At 43.2% G+C, this 14,499-nt stretch overlaps 1 protein-coding gene across 2 annotated transcripts in view; it reads left to right on the forward strand.

Moving 5' to 3' along the window:
* Positions 1 to 231: 231 nt before the first annotated feature.
* Positions 232 to 14,499, forward strand: part of MEGF10 (multiple EGF like domains 10) — a 169,554-nt gene continuing 155,286 nt past the window's right edge. The window contains exons 1-2 of one of the 2 annotated variants that reach the window (XM_043515023.1): positions 232 to 559; positions 1,152 to 1,256. In XM_043515023.1, coding sequence (XP_043370958.1) covers positions 1,238 to 1,256 — 19 coding nt within the window. In that variant the 5' untranslated portion in view covers positions 232 to 559; positions 1,152 to 1,237. Of the gene's footprint in view, positions 560 to 1,151; positions 1,257 to 13,197; positions 13,538 to 14,499 lie in introns of those variants that run through there. The other variant, XM_038403762.2, reaches the window with a different exon arrangement.

Genomic DNA, 14,499 nt, shown 5'->3' on the forward strand with positions numbered 1-14,499 from the left:
AGCAAGTCACTTAACCTGTGAAAGGCTCATTTTACCCATTTGCAAGAGGAGTATAAATAACACCCTGGCTGCTTACTGCCTCCTATGTGCCCCCTCGTGGCCAGGTGTGTCTCTGCAGCACTCCACCCCTGTTGTCTCCTTCACTTGGTTCCTTAAACAAATTCCGCACTGTCCGCAGGAAATTACAAACATTCCCCACGTGGGGTCCAATTTATTGGGGTACACCTGGCCCCAACCTCAGTTGAGTGTTTCTCCCCCCTCAGTTGGGAGGTTCCCCATACTCTTTCCCAGAGCTGGGTCACAGTTCAAGGTCTCTGCAGGAGCCAGTCTCGTTCTCTGCAGTTGCTGCTTCAAGCTAGCTACAGTTTCTCAGGCTTCTGTTTCCTGAGCATGCCTCAGTTTATGACCAGACCTCTAGCCTCTGTCACCTTCTACTACTTCTCTCAGCCATCTCTCCCTACAGTTTCCTGCTGCTTTCTGTATTGGGATCACCTGATCCTTCTCAGATGAGATTCATCTTAATCAGGGCTGGCTCAGGCCCAGGCTCTCCAGCACACAGGTAAGCCACCCTGTTATGGTGCCATAGAAGAATACGATATTACATTTTAATTTTAGAGAGTTGTTCTTATGGTAAGGTCTTTTAGGGGTTTTTTTATTTGTTTTTTGTTATTAGGAATATGATAAGCAGTGGTATGTAATATAGCAAATAGCACAGGAAACTTTTTTTCTCTTTCTGAGGCTCATTGAAATTTAAAGAGATTTTCTGTATACAGTAGATGTTGCATAGCTCCCAAATCCAATATGCCAAGTTATCTTATTTTAATTTAATTTTTTTTGATACAATATATCTTACAAGACTGCTTGTGACTATCTACCACACACATTTTGTTATGCATTGAATGTTAAGTAGTTCTTTAGCAACAGCAGGTATTATTTGCCACTTGATGATGTCCCATGGTGTAACTCATGATCAAGTCAAGGAAGGTCATTTTCAAGATAAAGCTAGAATGTACTGCAACCCTTACACAGTACAAAAAGTCTCTGAAATGTAGCACTGAATGTAGTAGTCTGAAATTATTTTTGTCTGGACAGATTATATTATTATAGATAGTGATGATAGTGCTATGGCTGCTTACATTTTTCCTCAACAGATTTTTTTTAATTCTACAATTCTTTGAAGACCGTTAGTCCCAGTTTGTCTCCAAGTTCCCCACTGATAAACACAACAGAAGAAGCTATGTTAGGAGAAATAACTGGTGAGTAGAATCTCTGTTAAATGGCATCAGTCAGTGATTTAAAATTATATCATTTCTATCTGATATCACATAATCTTAACAATACATTAGCTAATGATGACCAAAATTAAGTCAAATATGTTCATAATAATAAGTGTATAGGACTGATTGTAAACTCTTCCTTGGCAGAATGAGGGAAATCGTCTGAGCTGCCTGGAACTACAATGTAGATTTCATTGAAGAACATGGCAGCTCAAAAACTGCTTTTGCTGCTTCTCTTGTGTTCCAGCTTTTAGACCGCCATCCTCCCTCACTGTGCGCGCATGCTTGTGCTCTCTCTCTCTTTTTTTTTTATTAATTGCTTTCTTCTTCTCTGTTCGCATTACTTCTGACTTCCCCCACTATCTATATTTTTCCATTTTTTCTCTTGCTTCTTCCCTCCTTCTTTTCATTCCTTTTTATCTATATTTCCCAGTCTCTGTTTTTTCTTCCCCTGATTACTCAAGAGCCAAACCTATTATCAACCTGACTAATTTCTTGCTGCCCCTCTCGTCTTAAATCCAAAAGCACAAGCAGAGGGAGGTAGACTGGTTGCTATGGTGCTTTATGGTACTTTACCTTGTTTTGTATCCTCTGGATTGAAAACAAATGTTACTTCCTCTCCCATCTGAAAACAGCTTCTGCCTGAGCATGGAAACGCTGCTTTGTAGGAACACAGCATAGTTATTCTTACTCTGGTGTCTATTTTCTTCAAAATTACAGAATGATTTTAACCTCGCCTAATCTCATTCATGCCATTTCTCATCTCCAAACTTCATTTCAAGGTTGGCTAGAATACCCCATTCTAGAATCCTGACCGGTTAGAACTGCATGCAATCTCAGTCAAGATCAGGTGAATTATGAGCTTTAAGACAATCTACTGTGTTCTACTTCCATCTAACCTTGACTCTTAGTATCAAATGTTTGCTAACACTACCCAAGTCAGTTATATGTATTCATATCACAAAACCCTTAAGAGTGCATTTGCGCTAGAGTTCAACTTACGTTAGCTAGAGTCGCATTTAAAATCAGTTCTTGTTAGGACAGGAATAAGATCATTTCATAACTCAGTGTAAATAAGGCCTAGTCATGTTACAAAATTGTTTATAAAACCATGTTATCACCTAGTAGGACATGATTAGGCCCTGTGCATGATGAGATTTGATTTTAATATGTTTAGGGAAAGTATATTTAACAGAGTAACAGAAAGCACACCAATAGCCTACAAGTTTGAAGGATCATACCAACTGTAATTTTTGGGATACGTCAAAGTACAGAAGTGTTACCTGGCTCCCAGGGGTGGGGGGTAGCAGTGGGGGAAGGAAGTGATCATGTAATTAGAGACTGTATCATATAATGCATACACACAAGGGGGCCAAATTAAGATTGTACTTCTGAGTGCTTGACTTTGCAACCTTAATGTTATTTACACACACAAACTATTTTAATTTCCTGGCTTTTTAATAAAGCAAACTGAAAAACAAAAATTCTGTTATGTGGAGCTATATTGACAGCAGAGGAATCTTGAGATTCCTGAATTCTGGGGTTGGTTGCTGAGTTTAGCATGAGGGTGTTGTTGGTAACCTGTGATCTATACAGAAGGCCAGACTAGATGATCTTGTGGGCCCTTCTGGCCTTAAACTCTGACTCTATGCCAGGTTCTGAGGGAGAGTGTTCTCCAATGGTTACAGACTCTTCTGTCTTCGCTTCCTCCTGACTCTATGCCTCCCGCACCCCAACAAATCCTGATCCCTTCCATCCCTGGCTTCTCTAGCCTATCCTTGTCTATCATCTAGCCTATTCTCATCTTTTTGTCTCAATCTCAACTCCAGTCTCCACATTAAACTCCATCAGCACCTTTTCCTAGTCTACTGCTCAGCACCTTACCCCTTTGAATTCTAGTCAAACAGCTTCCTGCTGCCTGGATCCTGGCGGGGGGGAACAGGAGGGAAGGGCACTGAGAACTCAGGAGAAACAGTCCCTGGACTCTGGCGTCAGTAATTTCAGGGAAAGTCTTTCTTGACCTCTGCAATCCTGGGCTGGTACATGTTCAGTACAGACAGAAACATTGGAGAATTTAACAAGTCTCTATTGATCATGTAAGAAAAGTGATTCTTGGAGGCTTATAACTTGGCCAAATTTGGATGATTTTCACAGGGACAGTAAAAGGCATGTTCCAGACCACAGGGTGACCCCATCCTGCCAAGTTTCAAGTACAGAGGTGCTAGAGTTTTTCAATAAAATGATTGTGAAAATTTTTTAAATATGGGTAGAACAATGTATTTTCCCCTAATCTCATTCTGGGATATGGCTGAACCATTTTTGCTGAAATTTTCCAAAAATATTCAGCCTGAGGCAAACACCCAACATGGAAAACTTCAGTCCAAATGGTTAAAGTCTGGCAAAATTATAAGCAACTGAGAGCAGGGTTGTAGAATAGTAAGTATTGGGTAACCTTAACTATAGGCATCACTACCTGTGCCGCTCATATGCATATAAAAGGAGAACTCAAAGAACTCCGTCAACTTTATATTAGACCTTCCAGGCACAGGTATTCCAGACAGCAGCCGTATTTGTTTCTGATCCGTGTCTCTTCACAGTTCTAAGACTGCACATATACAAGTCCTACCCCTAGTATATCAGTTTTCTTATCAGACTGTCACTATCACCCTTCTTCAGGCTGATCTGCTATCTTCCTGTTAGTCCCTTTGTTACCCAGGGTTACTAAAGCTCTTGGTAACTTTACTCTCTGCGAGGTAGTATCAGGAAATAAACCAAGGGAGATGCAGCACCTCCATCTGCTATATGGCTGGCATAAATCTAAAAGTCAAGTGCTTTTACTTAAAACCTTCATTTTGTTAGTCTCCAGCACTCTCTCCAGAATGCTTTTACTCAAAGTCCCTGCTTTATTTAGTCTAAAGAACATACAAACATAATAGGTTCTAGAGCACCCCCAAACAATAGTTACCCATGTTTTGGATGGGTCTTGAGTGGTCAAACAACAAGGTTCAAGTGGCCAGCTAGCTGCCTATTGCTGGGGATTCCAAGAGATGTTCAGAACATCCAATCCAAATCCCTCAGACCTGTCAAACCCTTTTATGTTAGTAACTTCTACAATTATATCAACAGGTCCATCAAAGAAAAACCACTAAGCAAGCACTTTTAAAGCTGTTATACAGATGTGCTTTTGTAGAGTCTGCAGTCTCATGGGCCCTGACACACATGCACCAGAAGTCAAATATAGATAGACTTTCTGTTTTTCACAGACGCTTACCCCAGCGTATCAGGTAAGATGCAGTCAGGCCCACACCTTGTGATCGCTACCTCTCCCCTGGTTTTGCCTTATTGATGCTAAGGCTGATACAAAGGCTTATAGGTGCTACTCTTGGCAATAAGCACAGTAATCAATATTCCATCCCAATAACTGGCAGTGGCTTGAGCACCTGGATGGTTGCTAAAAATTCCCCTCATCACCTTTTTCCTGTCCCACGTTACATAGCTATCCTTGTAACTCCTATGCTGTGTTCTTGAAGGCATTCAAAAAGAATGGTCTGAGAATATCCCCTTTGTGAAACTTACAGATAAGAAGATCACAAGAGAAGGTAAATTCTGAGCTTTATGTGGAAACCAGATGTTCCACATTACAATTTGAATGCTTTCTCTAAATGAAAAGACAGATTTGATCAAAGACATCATCATGCAGTCAATTTATCTCAGCAACTCAAGTAATGGGACCGAATACTATTCATTTAAAAATGCTATTTATATGGAAAAATAGCTGATCATTTCATGCTTGTGATCTGAATGTATTCCTTAGTATTTTTCTCAGTAATATAATATAATATACCTGTTTTTATTATTTTTTATTTCTAGTTTAAGAAAAACACTTGTTTTAAACCATATTTTCAGCATGTTCCATCATGAAGAAGGAAAATATCATCACTAAAACCATAGTGTGAATCACAAAAAAGTATCCTGTGTTTTAAAGGTGCAGACAATCTTATTCATAACTCAGCAGTATGAACATCCAGTAATTCTGACCCAAGTTTGTGATCTTTTATTCTGTTGTGACATACCAAATATCTCCTATACTATGTTAATTATCTGTCTATATAGTTATTTAAAAAGAGTATTTTAAAGGCGTATTTTAATGTATATTTTCCCAATATATAATGGAAGATAATGTGACTATTTAGAATAGGAAAAAATCTTCTCTGTTCTACTCAGCATGACAAAAAGTATTTTATATATCTCAGTGAAATGCTGTCAATAATTTAAATAGGGGATTCTAAAAACTATATAATAAACTCTATGTAGCAAGGGGAATGCATTTGCAGAGAAGCATAATAGGGTAGATATTCATTAGTCTTCCTATTTAAGCAAAAACAAGTTGTCATAAGCATAACCAAGGACAAAGTCAATACTATTTGGCAAATAAACTGAGATTAAGATGCCCTCTGCTGGAAGTGTTTATACTTTGTTCCTGAAACATTTGCCAAATATAGTGGGAGGATAGCATTGTTTTTGACTTGTATGATTTTGAAATGGAAGTCTAAATGTGTGGATTTTTAAGGCCATCTGGATTTTTTTTTTACCTGTCTATCATTTGGTGTAGTGTGGCCACTCCAAAGGCAAAAAAATTGAGCTTCATAATTTTTATGATCATTTTTAAGCCAGGGCTGGCAGGGGTTTCTGAGAGCTCCAGTATACCAGTACTACTGTTGGAGCATAGACCTGACACAATCTCATTCTTAGTCCTGTAATGATCCCATGTTTATGCACTGTGTGCAGTCATCATTTAAAAAGGTAGTAAAAGACACTTTTATTACATGGTAGCATCTAAGATGCTGCGGTTTTCTATTGTGTTTAGAAGCTGAATTACTTCATGATTGCCCTGCTTTTAAAAATGCTGATTTTTGTAATGGCAACCTCTGTGTGGGAAGACTATGCAACTCAATGTGAGCAAATGATTGTAGCATTTTGGACAAGTCTGACTAAAACTCAAACTGAGTCAATTTGTGGTAACTAAATTTATAAAATTATGCATTTACACATTAATACATTTTCAAAACATTTAGAGTTTTAATTGGGTAATGTTATAGCCCTTCTTTGGTTAAGGAGAAGGAAAAATACATTGTTCTTAATTTAGTTAATCAATTAGAAAAATGATCCAAACCATCTAGAGGCAGTGTGGTCTAATGTACTGAGTACAAGAATGGGAACCAGCATGTTCTGAGTAAAGTAATTCCGATTCTGGTCCTGACTCACCTCTCTAAATTTTCTGCATCTGTAAAATGGGGATAAATACTTATCCAGCTCACCGGGTTATTGTGAGGGTTGATTGGTTAATACTGTTATGCTGAGAAGTAGGGGTGACTGCATGAATCACAAACCTCTTTGAGTTTGGTGTGAATGCACACTTCAATTAACATAACTGTCAGGATGAATTAATCAGAAACATCCCTCCTCTGCCCAAAAGGGAGTTATGAACCCACCCAGGAGTTTGAACTGAGTGAGTTGGAGGACTTTTGCTGAATATTGTTTTTGGATAGGGTAGGGGTACGCGGGAAGGTAGAAGAAACAATCAAACAAATCTGGGAGTGACTAAGGGCTGATCTACACTCAAAATGTAGATTGACAGAGCTGCATCACTTGAGTGTGAAAAATTATGCACCTTGGAGCACCATCACTGTGCTGCCTGAATCCATGGTATAGACATGACTATGTCAGTGGAAGAATGCTTTTTTCAACCTAGTTGCCATTGCTCATGGAAGTGGAGTTAATATAGCAACAGAAAAAACCCTTCTGATGTTGTAATGTGCAACCCCACTGTGGTGTTACAGCATATAACCATGCTGCTGTGGCCTCCATAGCGCGGACAAGCCCTGAGCGTCAGCCAGCCAGCCAGAAGAAGTATCATGGTGTCCTAGGAGAAACATGAATCTTTGGGTCAAGTGTGGAGGCTGAAATGATGTTCTTGGTGCTGTGAGCAAAAGAACCCGTTTCTTATTATTTGATTAATTCTGTGTTCAGAGACCTGAAACGTTGTACATTTGTTGTAAATAAATAAGATTGCATCAAAGAAAATACCAGACTCCACTGATTTCTACTTTCAATTGGAACATTCCCAGGGCCCTGAAATTTGCTCATGTCAAAAAGAGGCAACAATACTGTGAAGACGTAGAACTCTATAAAAGTTGCAAGATTACTTTCTTCAAATACACAGATTCAGATTTTTTTTTGAGTAGTCTTTTACTCTGTAATTAGTTGTGTTAAAGCCAATGAAACTATTCATGGAGGGAGGTGCTTCTCAATGCAAGAATCTCCTTTTTCTGTGTTTTACTGTTTGCCCCATTGTGATGTTGCACTCCATATGTTTTATGGAAATACATTATATTCACACTTATAAACATAACTGGAATATGCTTTATGCAAACTTGTAAGGTATCATTACAAAGCTTATAACATATTTGTATGAATGTATCATTCTTTTATTTGAAGCTAGAAATATGAAGTATTACTCTAAAGTCCTATTGTAACTATGCAAAGTGTGGGCCATTAATGGTGGTTTAAGAATCTTGATGGCTCCCATTAACCAGGACAATTGGTTGTAAATGGCTCTGTTTACTTATAAGCCTTCTTGTACTCATGTGAGTCAGGCCAAAATTAATGGAGGCTTGGGGTCTCACAGGACGTGACAATGTCACCTGGTACTGGAATCCATCTTAAACCTGGTGCTTTTCCATTTAGAAAAGATTCCCGCCTTGTGCCAAAGCTATAAAAGGGAGAGGAACGGAACAAGGGGGCTGCCAGTCATGAGAAATCCCTTAGTTACCACCTGAGCTGGAACTAACAAGAACTGTACCAGGGGAAAGGATTGGGCCCAGACTAGGAAGGAGTCTAGTCTGTGAAAGAAGCTTATTAGACCATCTCTGAGGGTGAGATTTACCTGTGTTCAGTTTCTTAAATGTATTAGGCTTAGGCTTGCGTGTTTTGTGTTGTTTTGCTTGGTAACTTACTTTGTTCTGTCTGTTATTCCTTGAAAGCACTTAAATCCTACTTTTTATAGTTAATAAAATCACTTTTGTTTATTATTAAACCCAGAGTAAGTGATTAATACGTGGGGGAGCAAACAACTGTGCATATCTCTCTATCAGTGTTATAGACAGCAGACAATTTATGAGTTTACCCTGTATAAGCTTTATACAGAGTAAAACAGATTTATTCGGGGTTTGGATCCCATTGGAAGCTAGATGTGTGGGTGCTGGGGATAGGAAACCTGCTGTGCAGTTTTGGTTAAAGTCTGCAGCTTTGGGGGTGTGGTTCAGACCCTGGTCTGTGTTGCAATGGAGTAGCGTTTCTGGCTCAACAAGACAGGGTTCTGGAGTCCTAAACTGTCAGGGAAAATGGGCTCGGAGGTAGTTTCAGCACATCAGGTGACAGTCCCAAAGGGGTCTCTGTTACCAAACTCGTCACACCCATATAAGCATGCATTAGACTGGGTAAAGAGGAGGAGCAAGTAAATCCTCCAAAGGGGTAAAGTATCAACAATGGTCAGTACTATTTTAATTCTGAATGCTAATTAAAGATCTAGTATAAAGTGTTCATTCAGTATAATTGTACTTGATGATGATATTAGAATTGGAGGGGTAGCAAATGCATATGAGTGCAGAATTCAACTGCAAAGTTACCATTTCTTGGAGGTATTAGAATAGGTAACGCACTGCAACAAGAGGAGTTTCAAAATCCAAATAAATATGAAGTCATGCACTTATGGAAGAATCAAACAGTCCAAATGCAAATTGGAGATCAGCTGCTTGGAAAGTAGAAAGTCCAGGAAAGATCCTCCCATAAAGGCAGTTAGTGGGTAGTAAACTAAATATGAATGATACCGTTGCATCAAAAGTTTATCATCTTCATCTTCAGTGCTTATGATCAGACATGCTACATTGTTCTGATACTTTGAAAAAAATCTAGCCATTATAGGGATATTTAATTTAAGTGCAGCATGTCAGCATGAACATTTTATTTTTTGTTTTATGAGTTTCAGTTCTCACCATTATTTATTTAATAATGTGTTGTGTTTTTAATTCCTTAGAGTTGAAATTAGTATAAAACACCAATTTTAATGAAAATAGGTATTTCTAAGCAAGACAATGTGACCATGGAGGTTCCTTTTTTTTTAAATATAACTTTAAAAGTATTCATTATTACTCACAGATCTTGTGACGGAAGATCAAGGATTTCTTGTGGCCAAACAGTCTTTTTAGGTATTTCTCTTGTCACTTATTTTTCACCTGAGTCTGTCACTTTTACATGTTGAAAAGAACCTCTACAAGCAGCCCTATTGAAATCAGTAGGACTGCTCATGTGATACTACTTAATATGAGTGAAGGTAATAAAATCTGGCTTTTTGTTGTGGTTACACAAATCTTGACTGGTATTGATGATTCAGGTTTCAAAAATTGTACCTGATATTACTTGTTCCTGTACTTTGCCAGCACTAAAAGAGGACATTTTAAAAAATGGTCTCAAAATTCTTTTATGTATTTGTATTCTGATAGTGCCCACTAACCTTAGTCAAGGATGAGGGACCCACTTTGTTGGGCACTGAACGCACACACAAAGGAAAAGACTGTTTCTGGACATAGCATTTTGAGACTCTGTCACAGTCTTCAGCTCAGTCTATTTTTCTCTGACATTAACTTAGCCAGAAATATTTCTTTGTGTGGGGATCCACAAAGTGTGGTTAATTTTCAGCATATAAAGGGGAGGGGGCAGAAGGGAGAGGAATAAATGCAATCTTTGTAATTCTACAACAATTATAGCTTTTTTTTTTTTAAATCTAACTTTTTTTATTTAATGCAGTAAAAACTCATTGCTAATACTTTTGATTTGTCTAACACAGGGGTCGGCAACCTATGGCACGCATGCTAAAGACAGTACCCGAGCCAATTTTTAATGGCATGCTGCTGTCTGTCGGGGCAGCAGTGTGCAATTAAAAATCTTGCCCGGCCCGGCCACTCTTCTCCGCCCACTGCTCTCTCCTTGCACGGCAGGCAAGCTTTCCCCTCCCCCCGCTTCTTGCCGATCAGTTGATGGCCCTTGCTACGGAGGGGGAGAGGGAAAAGCGGAGCTGCAGCGCGCTCTCTGCTGTGGGGACGTTGGGGAAGGGGGTGGAATCAGCATAATCCCTCCAGCCCCCTGCTGTGAGCCGCTCAGGGCAGGGGGCTGGGAGCACCCCCATGACCCCAGCCCACACCCCCAGCCCTCTGCCCTGACCCTGCACCCCCACACACCCCAGCCTCGTGCCCTGACCCCTGCACTCCCCCACAACCCCTGCCCTGACTCCTGAACCCCCCTACATCCCGAGCACCAAACAGGAGCTCCTGCACACACACACACACATTCCCACCTGCACCCCTCGCACCAAATGGGAGCTGCCCAGGTAAGCGCTCCATACCCAAACCTCCTGCCCCATCCCTGAGCCCCCTCCCTCATTCTAGCTCCTGGCCAGACCCTGCACCTTCACCGCCAGCCCTGTTCTCAGTACACTCCCACCCTCATCTCAGTGCAGAGAGAGGAAGAGAACGGGCCAGAACCAGGGAGAAAGTAGGTACCTACTCTATGTGGACAGGGCCGGGACCCCAGACTGGCAGCGGGCTGAGCAGGGCTGGCAGCTGGGACCCTGGCTGGCAGGATCCAGCAGACGGAACCCCAGACCGGCAGCGTGCTGAACCGCTCAGCCCACGGCTGGTCTGGGGTCCCGGCCGCCGGCCTCACTCAGCCCGCTGCCGGTCTGGGGTCCCAGCCACAGGCCCCGTTCAGCCCCCTGCTAGCCTGAGTGAACGGAACCCCAGGCCGGCAGTGGGCTGAGTGGGCTGGCGGTATAAGATCAGCATTTTAATTTAATTTTAAATGAAGCTTCTTAAACATTTTGAGAACCTTGTTTACATACAACAATAGTTTAGTTATATAATATATAGACTTATAGAGAGAGAGACCTTCTAAAAAATGTTAAAATGTAGTATTGGCACGCGAAACCTTAAATGAAAGTGAATAAATGAAGACTTGGCACACCACTTCTGAAAGGTTGCCAACCCCTGGTCTAACACAATAACTACTCTTATTACTGTAATGCGCCCAAGCAATGGGGTTTGGTACCAACACTTAAAAGATTGTTGCAAACAGCAGGTGGCACTATTTTCAAAGAAATGTCTTCAACCACAGAGCACAAAGGCTTCACTTGATCACTTCTGCCAATACAGAGTGGCGTTTTCATAACTCAGTTTCTAGATACTCTCCAAAATGAAAACTTTATTTACAAAATCATAAACACTTCAATTGGCATGAAAAGCTATACATATCTTACCAATGTGTAAAGTCAGAAAGGCACCCTACTTATTTGTTATAAGTACAGTAGATATATAACTGGCAGGTAGGAGATTTGCCAACATTACAGTGTATTGGGGGATTTTAGTCGCTGCCTTTCTTTATTATCTGTCCAAAACATATTCAAAATAAAATTAAAATATTGTTTTCTCGGCAGAAACCATGCTAAGAGTAGCTGCTAGTTCTCCGCACTTCACATCATTATTGGGGGGGGGGTATATTGTGCCTACCTCTGAAAGTCTTCAAGTTGTTTGGGTATCTCTGTATGATGAAGTGACTACAGGCTGCCCCCTTTTATGAACGGATTTTCATTTTCAGTGCTACCCCCTACTCTTTGAAGGGTAAAGAAGGTTCATCCTCTGACAGCTTGAAAATATTTTGGGAGAAAAGTAAGGATGCATCTTTTAACTCCCCTGAAATATTGTGGCATGGGAGAACTTAATAAAGGGACAAAACAGAAACACAATCTTTTGCCTTAAAAAAGGGTGGGGATGCTGGTGCGGAGAGCGCCAAGAAAGCATCTTTCCTGAATAGGAACATTTGTCATGTTGCGGTCCAAAGGCTTATTTCTAATCCCACCTCCTATTGTGTGTATGTTTTCTTTCCCTGGGGTGGCTGGGGCCTTCTGAGATGCATGTGTGTGCATGCTGGCTCCTTCTTTGGCTGGCACCAGGGATGCGCAGGTACTAAGTAACAAACTGTTCCTCCATCACAGAGAGAGAGAGTGAGCCATGACAAACAAATACTGGGCCTAAAGTCCTGCATAGCTTTGTCCTGCATCTATGCTTGGGCTGAAAGCCTGCACAAAACCCCCATTGACTTTCAGGGGGCTAGGATTTCCCCCTAGATACTGTAGGCCAAATCCCTGGCCCTGCTGGGCCTTGGCATGGTTCCAGGGCAAAGCCCTTGGCTGATCTGACCCCTGAGGAGTCTTCCCCCCTCTAGGCGGTGCCTTGGGTGGCATTTTGCCATTACAAGTGGGTCCTCTGTGTCTGGGCAATAAGTCATGTCTGGGGCAGCCTCGGTGGAGCGGCTGGGCCCTGGGCCGGGCATTGGAGCTTTCAGGCTGCTCCAACTTGCCTCCACTAGCAGCCCGGCCCCTGGCCAACCTCAGGCTCGGGAGAGGGCGAAGCTGAGCACAGCTTGCCCAGCGCAGCGAGCCGGCCCGTTGTACCTACCGCGGACGGCGGCCTCGGGGTGCCTTTCCGTCCTGCCTCTAAATCTCCCGGCGTGTGTCCCCGCCCCTGGCTCCGGGTGGGGCCGCTCTAGCTGCGGGCGCTCCTCGCCCCGGGGCAGAGGGGCATTGCACCAGGCAGGGTACGTGCGGCTGGGTAGGGGGTGTCCCACGCCGGCCAGCCAAGTTGGAGGCGGCAGCAGCAGCAGCATCCTCTGCTCCGTCTCGTCTCCCGGGGGCTGGGAACTCCACGCCTCTCGCACTTGCCATTGGCCGAGGCGCGCTGTGGTGTCACAAAGGGGAGCAGCAGGTTCCAGGAGCCCGCCCGGGACAGCGTGGGCGGCAGCGGGGGGCACTCGCGCTACGTGCCGGCCAGGAGCGGCAGGAGGCGGCAGAGAAGCGCCTCGGTCGGGGACTGTCCCAGGAGCAGCCGCAGCTCCGCTCCCGCTCCGGCTCTCCCTATCCCGGGAGCCCTCCGCACCCGGCGGCCAGCGGGACCCCCTTGTGCGGCGGGGAGGGGATCAACTTCTCCTGCCCCCTTCCCCCTAGGGCCAAATCACTATGCTGGCTTCCGCCCAGTGGAGCAGCCGGCTGTAGGCTGAGCCACCGCGCCGGAGCAGCAAGTGCCCTGCGAGGGGGGTGCGCGCAGCTCTGAGGAGGACGCTGCTGGGGTGCAGCTCAGCATCTCCAGGGACAGGTAAGGAAGCCTGGCAAGGGCCTGCTGCTTTGCTTGCTCTCCTTGGCAAGGGGGGGGGCTGTGCCTGACCTCTGGGCTCCAGCCCCTCAGCAGCGCGCTGCCCCCCTTAGCGGGTGGGGTTGTGCTGGCTGCGCTCAGTTTCCAAGAGCTTCGTATCTGCTCCCCCAGCACTTTGCATGTGGCAGGAGCGCGGTAAAAGCCCCCTAAGTGTTGCTGTTGTAGGGAAAATCCCCCCAAGTTGGGGTTGGGCTGGGCTGGGATTTCATCCATCACCTACATACGCTGCTTGCATGTCTTTTGGGCGCTTTGGGGATTAGAGAGCGGTTCACATTGGGCATTTCGTCCCGAGAGAAACACGCTTAGGGTCGTTTACAGCCGCCTTTCGACTCGCCATTCCTCTCCGAACATGAATATTTTACCCGGGTTTCAGAGTAGCCGCCGTGTTAGTCTGTATCCGGAAAAAAACAGGAGGACTTGTTAGTCTCTAAGGTGCCACAAGTACTCCTGTTCATTTTACCCACGGGTGCTGTTGTCTTTTGCTCTGACAACTTTGGATTCCCCCCCCCAAAAAAAAACCCTTTTATTCTATTCGTTACTCGATATTTGCAGATGCATTAATGTTTGCCAGGTCCCCTGATGCAGGGGAGCTGCAGTGCCACATGTTCTCGACACTCCAGAAGAGGGTCAGATGTGGATTTAAAGTGTGATGTTTATACTGAAGTCTGTGCCATTCCCCACTTGTTGGGAGCTGAGTTTGTGGAAACCTTGGAGACGGGCTTTCCTTAAACACTCACTGTTTTGAGGGGCCATGTTTATTCTTTATAGTGGCTATGTGTTTGTATTCTTTCCTTCTTGAAAGTAGTGGGTACAGTCAGAAGCACTTCTTTTTCCTGATTTGGTAACTAATTAGATATACAGATGCCTCTTGTTTTCATTTTTGCATGTGTGAAGGAGTAACTTAA

The sequence above is a fragment of the Dermochelys coriacea genome, chromosome 5, assembly GCF_009764565.3.
Source record: "Dermochelys coriacea isolate rDerCor1 chromosome 5, rDerCor1.pri.v4, whole genome shotgun sequence".
In the NCBI taxonomy this organism is placed as follows: domain Eukaryota; kingdom Metazoa; phylum Chordata; order Testudines; family Dermochelyidae; genus Dermochelys; species Dermochelys coriacea.